The sequence below is a fragment of the Trachemys scripta genome, chromosome 2 (assembly GCF_013100865.1).
Source record: "Trachemys scripta elegans isolate TJP31775 chromosome 2, CAS_Tse_1.0, whole genome shotgun sequence".
NCBI classification, from domain to species: domain Eukaryota; kingdom Metazoa; phylum Chordata; order Testudines; family Emydidae; genus Trachemys; species Trachemys scripta.
In genome coordinates, this window is record NC_048299.1 from 63311580 (window position 1) to 63327301 (window position 15722).

General features: G+C 43.4%; 1 protein-coding gene across 2 annotated transcripts in view; it reads right to left on the reverse strand.

Moving 5' to 3' along the window:
- The window catches only part of RFTN1 (raftlin, lipid raft linker 1), a 123477-nt gene that overhangs the window by 11942 nt on the left and 95813 nt on the right, over positions 1-15722 (reverse strand). For both annotated transcript variants that reach the window (XM_034760740.1, XM_034760741.1), the window contains exons 8-9: positions 2432-2535; positions 877-958 (exon numbers count right to left, since the gene is read on the reverse strand). In XM_034760740.1, coding sequence (XP_034616631.1) covers positions 877-958; positions 2432-2535 — 186 coding nt within the window. The remainder of the gene's footprint in view (positions 1-876; positions 959-2431; positions 2536-15722) is intronic.

Here is a 15722-nt window from a genome sequence, read left to right on the forward strand (position 1 = left end):
GGTGTGCCGAGTCTTCATTTATTCACTCTGATTTAAGGTTTCGCGTGCCAGTAATACATTTTAACGTTTTTAGAAGGTCTCTTTCTAGAAGGCTATAATATATAACTAAACTATTGTTGTATGTAAAGTAAATAAAGTTTTTAAAATGTTTAAGAAGCTTAATTTCAAATTAAATTAAAATGCAGAGCCCCCGGACCGGTGGCCAAGACCCAGGCAGTGTGAGTGCCACTGAAAATCAGCTCACATGCCGCCTTTGGCATGCGGGCCGTAGGTTGCCTACCCCTGTTTTATAGGTTAGTGAAATTCTCCCAATCTCATATGTTAGTATTTATTTATATTACAGAAGCACCTAGAAGCTCTAACTGAGATTAAGGCCCCACTCTACCAGACTCTGTCCAAAAATATAGCAAGAGACAGTCCTCTGCCCCCAAAAGTTTACAATCTAAATGGATAAGGCAGACAAAAGGTGGGAGAAAGGAAATATTACGGTCCCCATCGTACAAATCATGAACAGGGACAGAGAGAGAGGTAAAGTGACTTGCCCGAGATCACATAGGAAATGTGTGGCACAGCCAGGAATTGAGCCTACATCTCCTAAATCCCACTCCAATTCCTCACTGTGTTTATTGTTTTTAGTAGACCACATAGTCTCTAGCTCCCTCCAATGGAAGGAAGAGTGAAGGACAGCACCTTTCATGTCCTTTGAGTATTTTGTTATTTCTTTGGTTTAATAGTTCACATCAGAGTTCTAAAGTGTTCTGATAATATTCAGCAAACCTTCTAAGCCATTAGAAATGTTGAAACTGCTGTGGAAAATCTATTAGAGTATTAGAGTACTGCCACGATAAACGTACACAGGAATTCAAGGTCATTTACCTTAGATTCTTTCTTCTTTGCTTTCTGGGGTAGAGAGGGTCTCTGAAGAAAGACAATCTGCTTAGTGGCTAAATTCCCCTCCCTGTAAAACATAATCCTGAAAATGAGTCAAGCTCATACAAAGTAGGATTCAAAATCCAAGAAATACCTCAGTCATTTGCTTAAACTGGGCAAAAGAGAACCACCAGAAATGACCGAAACATCTGACTGTCTCAAGTGCATATGGATAGAATGGTATTTGTTGGGAAGCATCAGCCTAATTTAGGCTCATGTCTAATTTGATGCACCTAAAATCCCAGTTCAATCGCTGATGTTTTTTCTGCCAAATGTTTTAGAATTCGAGAATCAACACAGAATAAAGTTTTTGAAAAAAAATCAGTCTATGTGACATGCACTATAATCTTTATGTGCACTACAATGTCAATTACACATTGCAGCGTGTTTTACTAGCCAAGCAATAAGAGCTGACAGATTCTGCAATAGTGATAGCACTGATTAATGCACAGCTCAGATGTGTAGCGAAGCACAAGGCAAAGCCAAATGCCTCCATCATTCAGGCTGTGCGTTAATCAGCACTAACGACCAATCTGAAGCATTTTATGGAGGTAATTATAAAATGGTTCACAGAAAGGAGTGGAAAGAAGGGAGGCCACAGCACAATGTTGCAAAAGGGGATTAAAAATCCTTATTTGTGTTTTTTCATCCACTGATTTATTCAAAAGTGTATGAAACACATTAGATTAGAATAACTCCTTCCACTGGTTTTCCCAGCATGTTTGGTCTTTATAGACTGTAAGAATTCAAGGACAGGAATTGTCTTAATCTGTGTCTCATACACCACTGGGCACAATATTGGTGCTTTAATAAAGAACAAATTGGCATATTGATCTATTTTTTTTATCCATGACTGATGAAGAACCCTATTTGAATAGCAGTTCCGGAATGTGCAGTAGTAAGGACCGACTGTTGTCACATGCCTGTATTTTTAGCCAGTCTCCATTAAGAATGTTTTAAAACTATTTACATTTCTATTAATATAATGATGCTTATGATGCAAAAGTAGATATAAAAATGACCCAAACCCACCAACAAAGGAAATTCCAATTGAAGGCTCCTACAGTACTATCAGTATTATTTCACCCGCTTTCGCTGAGCTACTGTAGCAAATGATGTATAACACCACACACTGTTCTGATAGCTACTGATGAATGACAACATGTGTTTCTACCGCTGGGCCACAACACTCTACAAATAGCACCACAGTTAGTTAGTTTATTTTTTAAATGGAGCTAAGAACTTACACCTGCAAGCCGGCACACCACATACAAGTCTGGCAGCACCCCCACCCCTTTCCTGCCCAGCAAGATTTGTGGCAGGGCTGAGGTGGGGACAGAAATGCTCAGACTGGCCCAGTGGCAGCTGCAATGTGGCTTTCCTGGACAGTTTAGTGCACATGTGCAGGGAACTCTATATGAGGAGAACGGGGAGTTGTTAGCACAAACTATCATGTTGATACAGAGGCTTCCTTAACCAAAATGCAGTGCCCACACAGTACCTGTTTGTCTTTACAATTGGAGTAGGAAGCACACAAGTCAGCTGCCAACCGTACACCGCGAGAGAGTTCAACAGTGGAATATAATCTGTCTGCACTTCAATTCCCTGGGGAAGAAAAATCAACTGTTAGGATTATCGCTTGATGTGTGACAATTGGCTTTTTTAAAAACGGTATTTTGTGTTGTTGTTTCTTTACAAAGTTAGATCATTTTTGCAAGTTAAGAAAAGCAGGAAGGAGAATATTTGAAAACGCAAGACACGTAGGATCATTCTCCAGTTCTTGCTGAAGAGTTAAATATATTTGCTTAAACAGTGCAAATATGCAATTTCTTTTTGGGCTCTAAACCATCCATGTGACAGCTGATGAATCAGAAAAACGGGGCTAATTAATTTTGTTTTATCAGAGCTCCCTTGGACAAGTGGCCTCCTGCAATCTTCTTTGAAAAAAAGAATTACATTCTTGCAAACAAAAAGGAATTCATGTGGCACAAAAATGCATTACACTGTGTGGTCCAGATTCTGCTCTTGACTATGCTGGTGTAAATCCTGAGCAACTCTCCTGAAGACAAGCAAGTTAACTTCCGCTTTACACCAGCAGAGCTGAGAGCTAAATTTGGCCCTCCGATTTCAAAGCATTTCATGGGGAGTTAAATGACATTATGGTGCTAATGAACCCATGTTATTTGCATCCAGCAGCAGAAAGAAAATATAAGTACAATTTGTTTTATTCCTTTTGTCACCACAGGCAAATAAACATTGCCTATTTTTTATTCTGAATCAGGAAATATGTGGGCGAGACCAAAACGTTACCTTTCACTGTAAAAGTCTAGCTTCACTCAGAGATGCTGTACAGTAGACCCTTGCTAATTCTCCCTCTGCTAATCTATAAACCCAATAATTCTCTCAAAAGGAACAGATAGTCTAAGTAAAGATTGCTACAGGGAGCACTAATATACAAAATAATCTATTGCACATTTACGCTTCAGTGTTACAAATCTTACTGAAGTATTATCATAAATTGCTAATACACTTGTCACTACAAATACTATTACACTACATGACAGTACAAATTATGCTTGCCAAAATAAATGCACAAATACATTCTGTGATGCTGAGAGAGAGAGTGTGTGTGTGTGTGTGTGTGTGTGTGTGTGTGTGTGTGTGTGTTCATTTTCTTGTTAATTCTCAAAACAGGGTAAAGCACCACAGTGTTCCCAGTCATCAATGTCAATCAGTAAGGTTCTACTTCACTACACGAGTTCAAATCAAATCTATACATACTGTAATAACAATCATTTGAACAGACCTAATTCATATCCTGCTGTAGTATTTTAAACAGAGGCCCTGATTTTCCATTTTAATTGGGCTTTCCTTTTTGTGCATGCGATTTAGGTCACTTAAATATCTATATAACTGAAAGGCAGGTATAGTTGGGTAATTAATCACTTACATGACCTAAACTGTATATGAAACTAACCGAAGGAGCAAAATTGTACCCATTTAAAGGAAAGCCATGATTTGAAAATCTGCACATGAGCACACATTGGATTAACCTTGCTTTGGGTTTCTTCACAGAAGCTGTCAGATGCTCACGATGATACACCTACTTACAGAGGTCAGACATATTTGCAAGAGCTGGCAGCATCACCTTATATAAGACAGCATGAAGGTACAGGAAAGGAAGAAGATGGCCTTTAAGAGAAAAGATAAATTCTAACTTAAGCTTCTGAGGAAATGAGTCAGAAGCTTATCAGAACTTCTTCAAGCCTACCATGACGGCAGAAGTGCCACGTTTATGGAGCCTCAGAGCCACACAAATCAGATACTCCACCAATCCCACCATCTTTGTCCTCCCTCCCTCCAGCTGCCAAACTGACTTTTTCCTCTTTCCAGTTTTTAAAATGGCCCAGTGTCTGAGGAAAATCTATTAAAGGTACAGGCAGATGTCCAAATGCCTTTGAAAGCAAATGCCTCAGGAAAATACTAGGTATTTTGGAATGAATTTATAACAAAATCTGAGATTTGTCAGAGAGCTCAACAACTCCTTATCTCCAGAGTTATCCAGAAAAGAAGATGGTAATACCCAGGACATGTATAAAGAATGAAACCAGAACGTTTGCTGTGGCGGGCACGCTACTGTACAGCTGCAGGAACATGTAAAAGGAGCTGATTGAAAAAATCCCTCTATCGCACAGTACCATGAGCGGGAAAACTTTTGGGACTTAACAACAAAGGACATGCAAAGAGTGGCTCAAGACAGACAGGGATGGCTGAGCCTTGTTTGTGCCCTAAGCGATGACTGATGGTGCAGGAAGGATTCAGACTTCAGATTCAGCACCTGAGGGCTAAGATTATCAAAGAGAGCCTTCCTGTTTCATCGAGAAATGTGACAAACATGTCAAAATCCGAGAGTTGTTATGGCAACCAGGAAGAGCACCACGACAACACAAATCACATTTGGCTGCTGCAGGAGCCGAACCATTTCAGCGATGCGCTGTCTCCTGCCACAGCCAGTTTTCTCAGCAGGCTCCTGCAGCGGCAAGACAATGAAACCCTATGGGATTTTGACCTATCTGACTTGTCAGACTTATGCATCACCTGTAGCAGATGATGTTATATTTCTCAACAGACGCTTAGAGAGAGAAAAGAACAGGTTAGGGTTCAACAAAATGAAAGCATTTATTAGTTCAGAAGGTTGAAGTGTATAAGAAAATTGAAGGGGAAGGATTAGGAAAAAAGGGTGGATAGAAATTGTTCTAAAGGTGGTTTCTGTTTTCCGTGTTAGTCTCATGGTGCCTTTCTATCCACCCTTTTTTCCTAATACCAGTCAACTGGGTTTTTAGCACCCATGAGAAAGCATGTCCACACCCTGCAGAGGTGCATACCTGGCCCTAGAATCACTTCCCTGGTCCTCCTTAACAGCTCTGATGGAAGTCACCCAATGCCTCCGTGGAATCAGCCAAAGTACCTCTTTCCAGGTCACCATGCCAGTGATCTGCAGGCACACACCTCCTGCCCTATCTCAACTAGCTCCGTTCAGTGGTGGTAGGTAGGGGAGAGGACAGCAGCCTTTTTTCACCTTAAGTAATTTTTTTTTCAAGTGGAGCTCAAACTCCTCACTGGCAAACATAAGCACTAGCAGCTTCAAAACCAAGAGCCACCGAGGCACTAACATGGAAGGGCAAGAAGAGGCCACGATGTGTAATTGTATCACAACTGGAATTTATGTTCCACCAGGAACCATAGCTGACTAAGAGACATGGGAATACACATCTTGATAATAAGCCTGAGTGTGGAACCATGCCAAAGTGTCACCGTTATGGTTCTTTCCAAAACAAAAAGCATCTAAATGCACAGTAAATTTTAGCACAATCTTGCCATGCACCAAAAATAATCTTATAGTAAATGTAATTTATATTCTTGTATTAAATGTAACTATATTAAGTTCAAATACAGAAGAGCATGAGATTAAACTACTGTAATCAGGATGTTTTTGAAGCTCAGGTTTGTTAGATAGAAGCAGTAGAAAGTACATGACAGAACTCTAATGAAAAAGAAGGTGCACAAATAATACCCTGTATCAAACTGGGAGACATTTCATTCTGTGAAAGGGAGCAAAATTGTAATTAACTCACTTCCCACTCTCCTGTGGTTGGTAAGTAATCTCTGATCACACCTTGAGTGTCAAAAAACCAGAACGCATTGAGCTGTGTTTTTCCCCTGATTTGCAGCACATAATAAGATTTCATTTTTATGTATAGTTTTGCTGTTTGGTTTCAACATTTCTCCCCCCCCCATAGTCTCAGCTCATTAGAAAACTAGAAATTCTTAAAACTTGATTTTAAAAAAGGTAAAGATAATATCTAGGGCAAACCATACCACATACTGTATTAACAACATTCATTTTCTTCTACAGTTGCAGTTTTAGTCACCGAGCAACATAAAAAAAAAAAAAAGACTGCTAAGTTCTTGTCCGACTGAAAAAAATTCAGTCAAAATGATTTTTTTTTTTAGTTAAGTAAATGTAGTTTAGTTACAAGTGAGCCAACCTTGGTCACTGCCTAATGTATATTTTCTTGCAATGTGGAGACAAAACAGACCAAGCTTAAGGAATAAAAGATGGAGCATCCCATTAAATAAGTCTTAATAAAGCACTTAAGGCAAATCCGGATGAGCTGTGCACTGAAAGGAATGATAGGGTTTGGAGGTGGAGGAGGAATCCTGGCAATCAGGATGGGGAACAGAAACACAGACAAGTTGTAACTGTCCCCTGCTTCTCTGTGTGGGGAAATGGGTTGTCAATTATTTTTATCTATTATTTGTATTGCCGTAGCACCTAGAAGCCTCATAACCATATAGGGAATGCACACCCCTGTGTCAGATTCGGGCAACCTGCCCCCAGTCACACTACAATTATGACTCTCTATAGCCCCATGGGAAGGGAAAGTGGGGAGAGCAGGATTTGCACCTCAGAAAAAGAGAGAGGAATAAAAATGTGTCTGGCTCGCTGAGAATAGGCTGGTGAAGGAATGTTTTATGTCCTCTGTGCATTATGAGGTGAAAGAATCCCTAATATGGAGTTGTTAATGATATTTCTGTTCTATTTTTGCACTCTTCCCATAAAGTTATTTGGGTTAATCATATAATATTATTGATCTATTTTAAAAAGATATTTATTGTTAGCAAAAGAGAAGTTGTGTGTTTGCGTATGGTACAGCAATAAAAGTTGAACTATCCTGCTCTCAGATTGGGATCCTCCTAAATTTCAGTACATAGCATAACAGAACATTGCTAATTTGCACTGACTGGGAAGTCCATTGTGGATTACCGGCTTTCTAAATTAGACACACGTCCTGCAAACTCATCAGCTTGGGCAAACCCCTGCATCCATATACACTTCCAGTTGGTGTGAGTGATATCTACCCATGCAGATCAGTTTGCAGTATTCAGACATCAGTGAGTAACTATAACAAAATGACAGGGAGGCCTTGCACATTATTCTGGACAGGTGTAGTTCAGATAGTTCATGGTACGTGTGCACTGTGTATATTTTGAGAAAGTAACAATGCCTTAGTACAATCACTACAGCACATTGCTATGACAATTTAACTGAGAACAGGGGTGAGAGATTACCAGTTGTTTTGTAAGAATTATTGAATTTGCAGATTAGTTAAATGAAGATGAGCAAAATTCTGCTGTATCAGGTACATACTCATCCCCCAGCTCCACTGTGCATGGGCCAAATTGCACGCTCATAAATGCAACCAAATGTCACAAGTCCAAAACTGTGTGTGCTGCTGAACAGTCTTAACACCTGTGTGCATGTCAACGGTAAATCTCCTCTCCTAGTGGGTTTTGTGGATGTAGATTCTAACCCTGACACATGCACACGTATTAGGATTGTTCAAGTGCTCACACTTGGTGTTTGCACCTGCAAAGCACAGGCACGTTTACGTAGAGATGCAATTTGCACAGTGGAGGATGAGTAGAGGCTCAGCTGTAAATACGGCTCTATGCGGCTAACACACCAATACAGTTCACTCGTCACTAGAAAGTGTCTTAGTAAATGTTTTAAACTAACATTTCAGTGGCAATTCTCACAGCCAGTACTGTGGGAAACTTTCACATTCTTGGACATCGGGCATGAGAAATATAATCCAACAACTTTTTATCAGTATATTTTTTTTAAAACCAATTCATCTAGACCATAGAATGCATCTGGTGTATTTCAGTAGCTACATTCTTGTGACACCTGTTTAATTAGGCTCTACTAGACTCTTACATAGCTTCACTTTGGTACTGGTTCTACTATCTGTCAGTCAACAATTTTTGGAAAAAAATTAGCTCATTTATTGTTCAGGAACTGGTATCTCTGATGATAGCCAGGCACACTTCATAGCACACACTGTTCAATGTTGACCATTCAGCTTCCCACTGCAAGTCACTCAGGGTGAAATTCATCCCCCTGCCTGGACAAAGCCCAAATAATCAGTCTTTGTGATGACAACTCCACGAGTATGAAATTTACCACCACCCCTGTCTTTAGGCAGTCCACAGAGCTAAAGAGCAGACCCATCACTATTCCAGTCGATAGAAGAGCAGCCATTGCCCTCCTCTATGCAGGGTTGGGGCCACTGGATATGTAGTCATGGATCCCCTGGCCTGCCTCAAGATCCCTCCAACATACTGGCCTATTCAGAGTTAGTCTGGAGGAGGGGGATGCACAGCATCCAATTCCCTGTGCAGCTGCTTCACTCCCATCTCCACTGCATGGCTTAAAGGTGACCTGCTGAGGGAATGGAAATGAATTTGTCTCTTTTTGGTTCTTTATGAAATATAAAGAAGGGCTAGAAGAGTTTTTTTCCTGCTTGTTTCCAGACTGGAAATTCAGGTCTGCGTCTGCCCTTCCCTATTTTTCCTTGAAGACTCTATGGATGAGTGGAGAACTAACAGGTTTATGACAAGATCACAAATACCAAAACAAAACATGAGTGAGAGGGAAAGTGATCATTATTAAGACTGTCTAAAATTTATTTTGTCTGCTTTTGGCAACACCTATTTAACTCAAGCCCCCTATCAGTAGACAGAAGAAATACTGTCTTTGTTAGAACTTTAACATTCCTGTTCCTACAGTCAAGGGCTGAAAAAGGTCTGAATCCACATTTCTACATTCCCCAACTAAGACCTCCAGCAAAACCAAGGGAAGATCAGACTTGGCATTTTTGTTATATTTTTAAGATAAGAAACAAACATTACAAAAAAAACCCCATAAAAAAACCCCAATCCCCTTCTCCAAGCTTTTTAGCTGTATATACATAATAAAGGAGCAAAACAAGGACAAACCACCAATATTTTCCCCACTGAGCGATTACTTTTATGTGGTACAGGACTTTTATAGGACCTAATTTAGTACTCATCACCTTCAACCTTCCTGCTATTCTAGTCATGGGTCTATCTCGTGACCATAGACCAAAAAGTGTAACAAAGTGAGGAGATCAAGCCCACGAAACTCACTGGAATCTGAGGTAGATCAGATTTAAAACCAAATTAAGGCCAGATGTCCAGAGAAATTTCCAGAAAGAGCACTGAATTAAGGAAACTTGTCACCCAGGCAGTTGAAAGAAATAACTTTGTTTTGTCTATTTGAGTAGGTACCACATTATGAACATTTACCACACCTCTGGCTGATACTATATCACATTACTTCCATTCTACCAGACACTACAACATCACAATATATCTAGGAGCTTGTAGTTTAATTTGAGTCAACACGCTGCAGACATAGAAGAAAAAAAAATATTGAAGCGAAAGCTAAAGATGCACAGTGGGGAAATATCCTTTAGTCAAGGAAAATATTTTCAGAATGAATGTTACTCACTAGTGAGAAAAAATGCAAATATTTGAAATAATTGTTTATAGCACTTCATTTGAATGAAGTACTGGTTAATTTGTCAACATGTTCTGTTTCTTGGGTACAGGAAAGAAAAGGTGACACATTAGAGTTGGGGAGAAGGGAAACCAGACAGTCTTTGATTAATCAGAGCTGCCTACCCAAATTTGCCTACACAAGCAGAATTAAAACCATGAAAGAAGTTTTAATGCTAGAGCTCACAGACTGTAGTGAAAATAATGTGGCCTGACATTTTTAGGGTTAAAGCAATAGGGTCGAGGGAAACATTTAGTCATTAAGAGTTCTCTGGTCATTTGCACAGATACCAGAGTTCTGTTCTGTCTGAGTGGAAACAGTTAAATAACTCAGAACTATTACATCCTGTCGGTTGCTTGGCGGACCGCATACTGTGACAGCTGCAAGCTTTACATCCTCTTGCAAACTGACATTTTATACACATACCAAGTGTTCAGCTTGTTCTCACTATTAGACTTGGAAGCATTACTGTTGTTTAATAGCAATTAAACTGGCAATATTTTCTCTGTAGAGAGGCATGCCAATTCCCCCTCATTTGCCTTTATGATGATTGGAAAAGTTTACCTTTTATTTAGTCTCAGTAGATTCACTGATCTTTGTAAAGCGCTTTGAGATCTGCTGATGCAAAGCACTGTATAAAAGTGGGGTATTATTATCTTTTTATTTATTACTTTATTATTGATGGTACTGAAAGATATATGGCATTTTTTCTTTCATAGTTGCGGCTGGATTTTTTTAAATTGGAGCACAGTTAAAGAAATAACGTATTTGATAAGCCAGTTCACATCCCCAGAAGGAGCACACAAACAAGGGAAGTTGGATAAGCTCTCCAGAAATTACTCTGAAATGTACATGTAATTCTGATTCCATCCCCAAAATTCTGAAGCGTCAAGATAAGCAGGTCTGATATAAGCCCAAAATGGGAGTCAATTTATCCATGAATTTCTGACTGTCCATGGATGTTTCTTCCATCTGCCTGTAGCAAGACAGACATGTTCTAACAGGATGGAATTTTAGAAAAGATGAACATAACCTATAATGCACCAACCATGAGTTTGCATAAGCATGAGAAAGTCTGGATTAACCAGACACTTCACCCCTCTGGAAAACTCTGCTGATGATTCTCTGGTGTATCTGTAGTAGAAGCAAAGTGCTTATTAAGGTTCCAGATAACTCCATTGTGTCTCAATGAGTTCTGTCATCCTTGAACCTAAAGTCCCTCTCTCTCCAGCTGTGATCTAATCTTCCTCTCTGCCGCTTGATGCCCCTGCATTTGTCTGTGAACAAAGGTGAATTCTAAGAACATCTGGCTGGGAGACAGTTTGGTCTACTGGACAGAACACTGGTGTAGGAGTCAGGCAGCCTGGGTTCTAACTAGAAATAGTTGTGAAATTTTCAGTAAATATTTTTTTTTGGTCAGAAAATGTTTATTCATTGAAACATATTGGCTTTGACAAAGCTTTCTCAGGCCTGGTCTACACTAGGCGTTTATGTCGAAGTTAGCGCCGTTACATCGAATTAACCCTGCACCCGTCCACACCGCGAAGGTATTTAGTTCGACATAGAGGTCTCTTTAATTCGACTTCTGTACTCCTCCCCGACGAGGGGAGTAGCGCTAAATTCGACATGGCCATGTCGAATTAGGCTAGGTGTGGATGGAAATCAACGCTAATAGCTCCAGGGGCTATCCCACAGTGCACCACTCTGTTGACACTCTGGACAGCAGTAAGAGCTCGGATGTTCTGAACTGCCACACAGGAAAAGCCCCGGGAAAATTTGAATTTGAATTCCTTTTCCTGTCTGGCCAGTTTGAATCTCATTTCCTGTCTGGACATCGTGGCGAGCTCAGCAGCACTGGCAACGATGCAGAGCTCTCCAGCACTGATGGCAGTGCAATCTCAGAATAGAAAGAGGGCCCCAGCATGGACTGATCGGGAAGTCTTGGATCTCATCGCTGTGTGGGGCGATGAGTCCGTGCTTTCCGAGCTGCGATCCAAAAGACGGAATGCAAAGATCTATGAGAAGATCTCTAAAGACATGGCAGAGAGAGGATACAGCCGGGATGTAACGCAGTGCCGCGTGAAAATCAAGGAGCTGAGGCAAGGCTACCAGAAGACCAAAGAGGCAAACGGACGCTCCGGATCCCATCCCCAGACATCCCGTTTCTACGAGGCACTGCATTCCATCCTCGGTGCGGCCGCCACCACTACCCCACCACTGACTGTGGACTCTGAGGATGGGATAGTGTCCACGGCCGGATCCTCGGACATGTTAGCGGACGGGGAAGATGAGGAAGGAGATGAGGAGGACGAGGCAGTCGACAGCGCTCACAACGCTGATTTCCCCGACAGCCAGGATCTCTTCATCACCCTTACAGAGATCCCCTACCAACCCTCCCCAGCCGTTACCCCGGACACAGAATCTGGTGAAGGATCATCCAGTAAGTGTTGTAAACATCTAAACATTTATTTGTAACAGAACATGATTATTAACAATTTAAAAAATGGGTTTCTCATGATTAGTTTGATTAACTTAACGGTTCAGTCATGGGCAGTGCAACTATTTGAAAAAAATCTAGCAATGTCCGGTTTTGCATGATTGTCCTGCCCAAGCCGCTCTACTGTTTAGTCCCTGCTACTGCAGCTACAGTAAGATGCGGTCTATATGTCCGGGGATGGAGCAGAAATCCTCCTGGGACATCTCAAGGAAGCTCTCCTGCAGGTAATTTGAAATCCGCTGCATTAGGTTCTTGGGGAGAGCGGCCTTATTGGGTCCTCCGTAGTAGGACACGTTGCCGCGCCACGAGACTAGCAAGTACTCTGGAATCATTGCTTGGCACAGCATGGCGGCATACGGCCCTGGTCTTTGAAGGCTTTCCCGGAGCATTCTCTGTCTGTCGCTCTCAGAGATCCTCATGAGGGTGATGTCGCTCATGATGACCTGCTTTGAATGAGGTAGGGGAATGTTAGTGTTGGGACTGCTTTACCGTTCCTTTACAGAACTGTAACCGCTGGTTTGCAGCCACGCGGTGGAGGCGGGAGAGGGTCAGCCGAAAGGGATCGTTCCCGGGGACAGCCGCGAGGGTGTGGGACAGGAGCAGACTTCCTGCTTGCCGGATTGCTGGCAGCAGGGACCGACATTGATTTCAATGTGAAATGAGGCCATTGCTAATATTAAAGTTTTAAGCTGCCACGAATCTACGGCTTACCATGTCTGCGTGCAAGAGCAATTCCGTTGTCCTGACAGGGTTCTCAAAAGTGCTCTGCAAAACCCCAGACACTGAATGCGAAGGCCGAGAATTCGACCTTGTGCTGAGTGCGCATGTGATAGGTGCTGTGCATGGTCCTGTTCACAGAGAAAGACTATGTTCTTTGTTCACAACTACATTTATCTTTCTGAGGAATTCACTCCCTTTTTCCCATTCCCACAGCCCCATCTGCGACTGTCTCACAACCTAGCCTGTCATCACACTCCCAGAGGCTAGGGAGGATTAGGCATAAGAAGAAGAGGACACGGGAGGACATGTTCTCAGAGCTTATAGCCTGCTCCCGAGCCCAGGCAGCACAGCAGACCCAGTGGCGGGAGAACTTGTCCCAAATGCACCAAGCCAACATGGATCGGGAGGAGAGGTGGCGTCAGGAAGACCAGCAGGCGACTCAAACCCTGCTTGGACTACTGAGGGAGCAAACGGACACGCTCCGGCGCCTTGTGGATGTTCTGCAGGAACGGAGGCAGGAGGACAGAGCCCCGCTGCAGTCCATCTCTAACCGCCCTCCCCCGCCACCAAGTCCCATACTCCCTTCACCCAAAGTGCACAGAAGGAGAGGCGGCAGAGTCCCTGCTAACTCTCACTCCACCCCTGCAGAGAGCTCGAGCAGCAGAAGGCTCTCATTCCCCAAAGTTTGACAAGTTCTTTCCTTCCCGCCTGACACAAGCCCCCGTCCAAGTTTCACTTCCCAGTCCCATGTGTAGTTGATAATAAAAAATATGTTTCTGTTAACTACTGTTTCCATCATGTTCTTTTGGAGGAGGGGGGGGAAAGGGGGTTGGTAATTGGACAGGACAGTCACCTTTGGCAGGGTACATAGTCGGGGGCAGGCACAGCAGCAGGGCACATACATAGTGCAGTGATGCAGTGACTACTTACCCTGGTTAGTCTGGGAGGTTCTTTTCATGTTATGTGGTGGGGGGTGGGTTGCTCTGTGACTTTGTGGCAGGGGAGGGCAGTTAGAGATCTTAAGCGGCGGTCCTTAGGCAGGATCACAGAGCCACACAGCAGGGGATCTGTAACCGTCCCACCCCTGCCACAAACTCACATAGACCCCCCATACACACAGTCCGTATCAGGAGGGGTGACAGGCTCCGTTGAAAGAACCATCCCACCGCAGCGGAGCCTGTCAGTCCTTGAGTTTAGAAGCTGCATTCGCGCGACTACACTACACCCGCTCCGCACCACAGTCTGCGTCCCAGTTTTAAAAAATTCCCGCGAAAACAGTATTAAAGAAAACGGTGTGCTTTAACAAAGTAGAACTATTTTTATTTTGAAACGTGTGTTGGAAGTGGGGTGAAGGCTTCTCTGTACACAAAATTAGAAAGTCACAGGTTACCCTGCTCACTCAGGAACTTTGCTTTCAAAGCCTCCCGGATGCACAGCGCTTCCCGCTGGTCTCTTCTAATCGCCCGGCTGTCTGGCTGTGAGTAATCAGCAGCCAGGCTAATTTCCTCAACCTCCCACCCCGCCATAAAGGTCTCCCCCTTGCTCTCACAGAGATTGTGGAGCACACAGCAAGCTGCTATAACAATGGGGATATTGGTTTCGCTGAGATCACAGCGAGTCAGCAAGCTTCTCCATCTCCCCTTGAGACGTCCAAAAGCACACTCCACCACCATTCTGCACTTGCTCAGCCGGTAGTTGAAGAGTTCTTTTTCAGTGTCCAGGGCACCTGTATAGGGCTTCATGAGCCAGGGCATTAGCGGGTAGGCTGGGTCCCCGAGGATGACTATAGGCATCTCCACATCCCCAACAGTTATTTTGTGGTCCGGGAAGTAAATACCTTGCTGCAGCCGTCTAAACAGACCAGAGTTCCTGAAAACACGAGCGTCATGAACCTTGCCCGGCCATCCGACATTGATGTTGGTAAAACGTCCCCTGTGGTCCACCAGTGCTTGCAGCACCATGGAAAAGTAGCCCTTTCTGTTAATGTACTGGCTGGCCTGGTGGTCCGGTGCCAGGATAGGGATGTGAGTTCCATCTATGGCCCCACCGCAGTTTGGGAATCCCATCGCTGCGAAGCCATCTATGATCGCCTCCAAGTTTCCCAGGGTCACTACCTTTGGCAGCAGTACATCAACGATTGCCTTGGCTACTTGCATCACAACAACCCCCACGGTAGATTTGCCCACCCCAAACTGGCTCGCAACTGACCGGTAGCTGTCAGGCGTTGCAAGCTTCCAGAGGGCTATGGCCACTCGCTTCTGGACAGTCAGGGCTGGTCGCATCCGGGTGTCATTGCGCTTCAGGGCAGGGGACAGCAACTCACAAAGTTCAAGGAAAGTTCCCTTCCGCATGCGGAAGTTTCGCAGCCACTGTGATTCATCCCAGACCTGCAGCACTATGCGGTCCCACCACTCAGTGCTTGTTTCCCGTGCCCAGAATCGCCGTTTCACAGCATCAACATGACCCATTGCCACCGTGATGTCCTCGGCGCTGGGTCCCCTGCTTTCTGAGAGGTCTGTGCTACTCTCAGACTTCAGGCCATCACCGCGTTGACGTAGCCTCCTCGCCTGACTTTTCTGCATCTGCCTCAGGGCAACCTGTATGATAAGCTGCGAGGCGTTGAGAGCGGCCACAACTGTAGCGATGGTT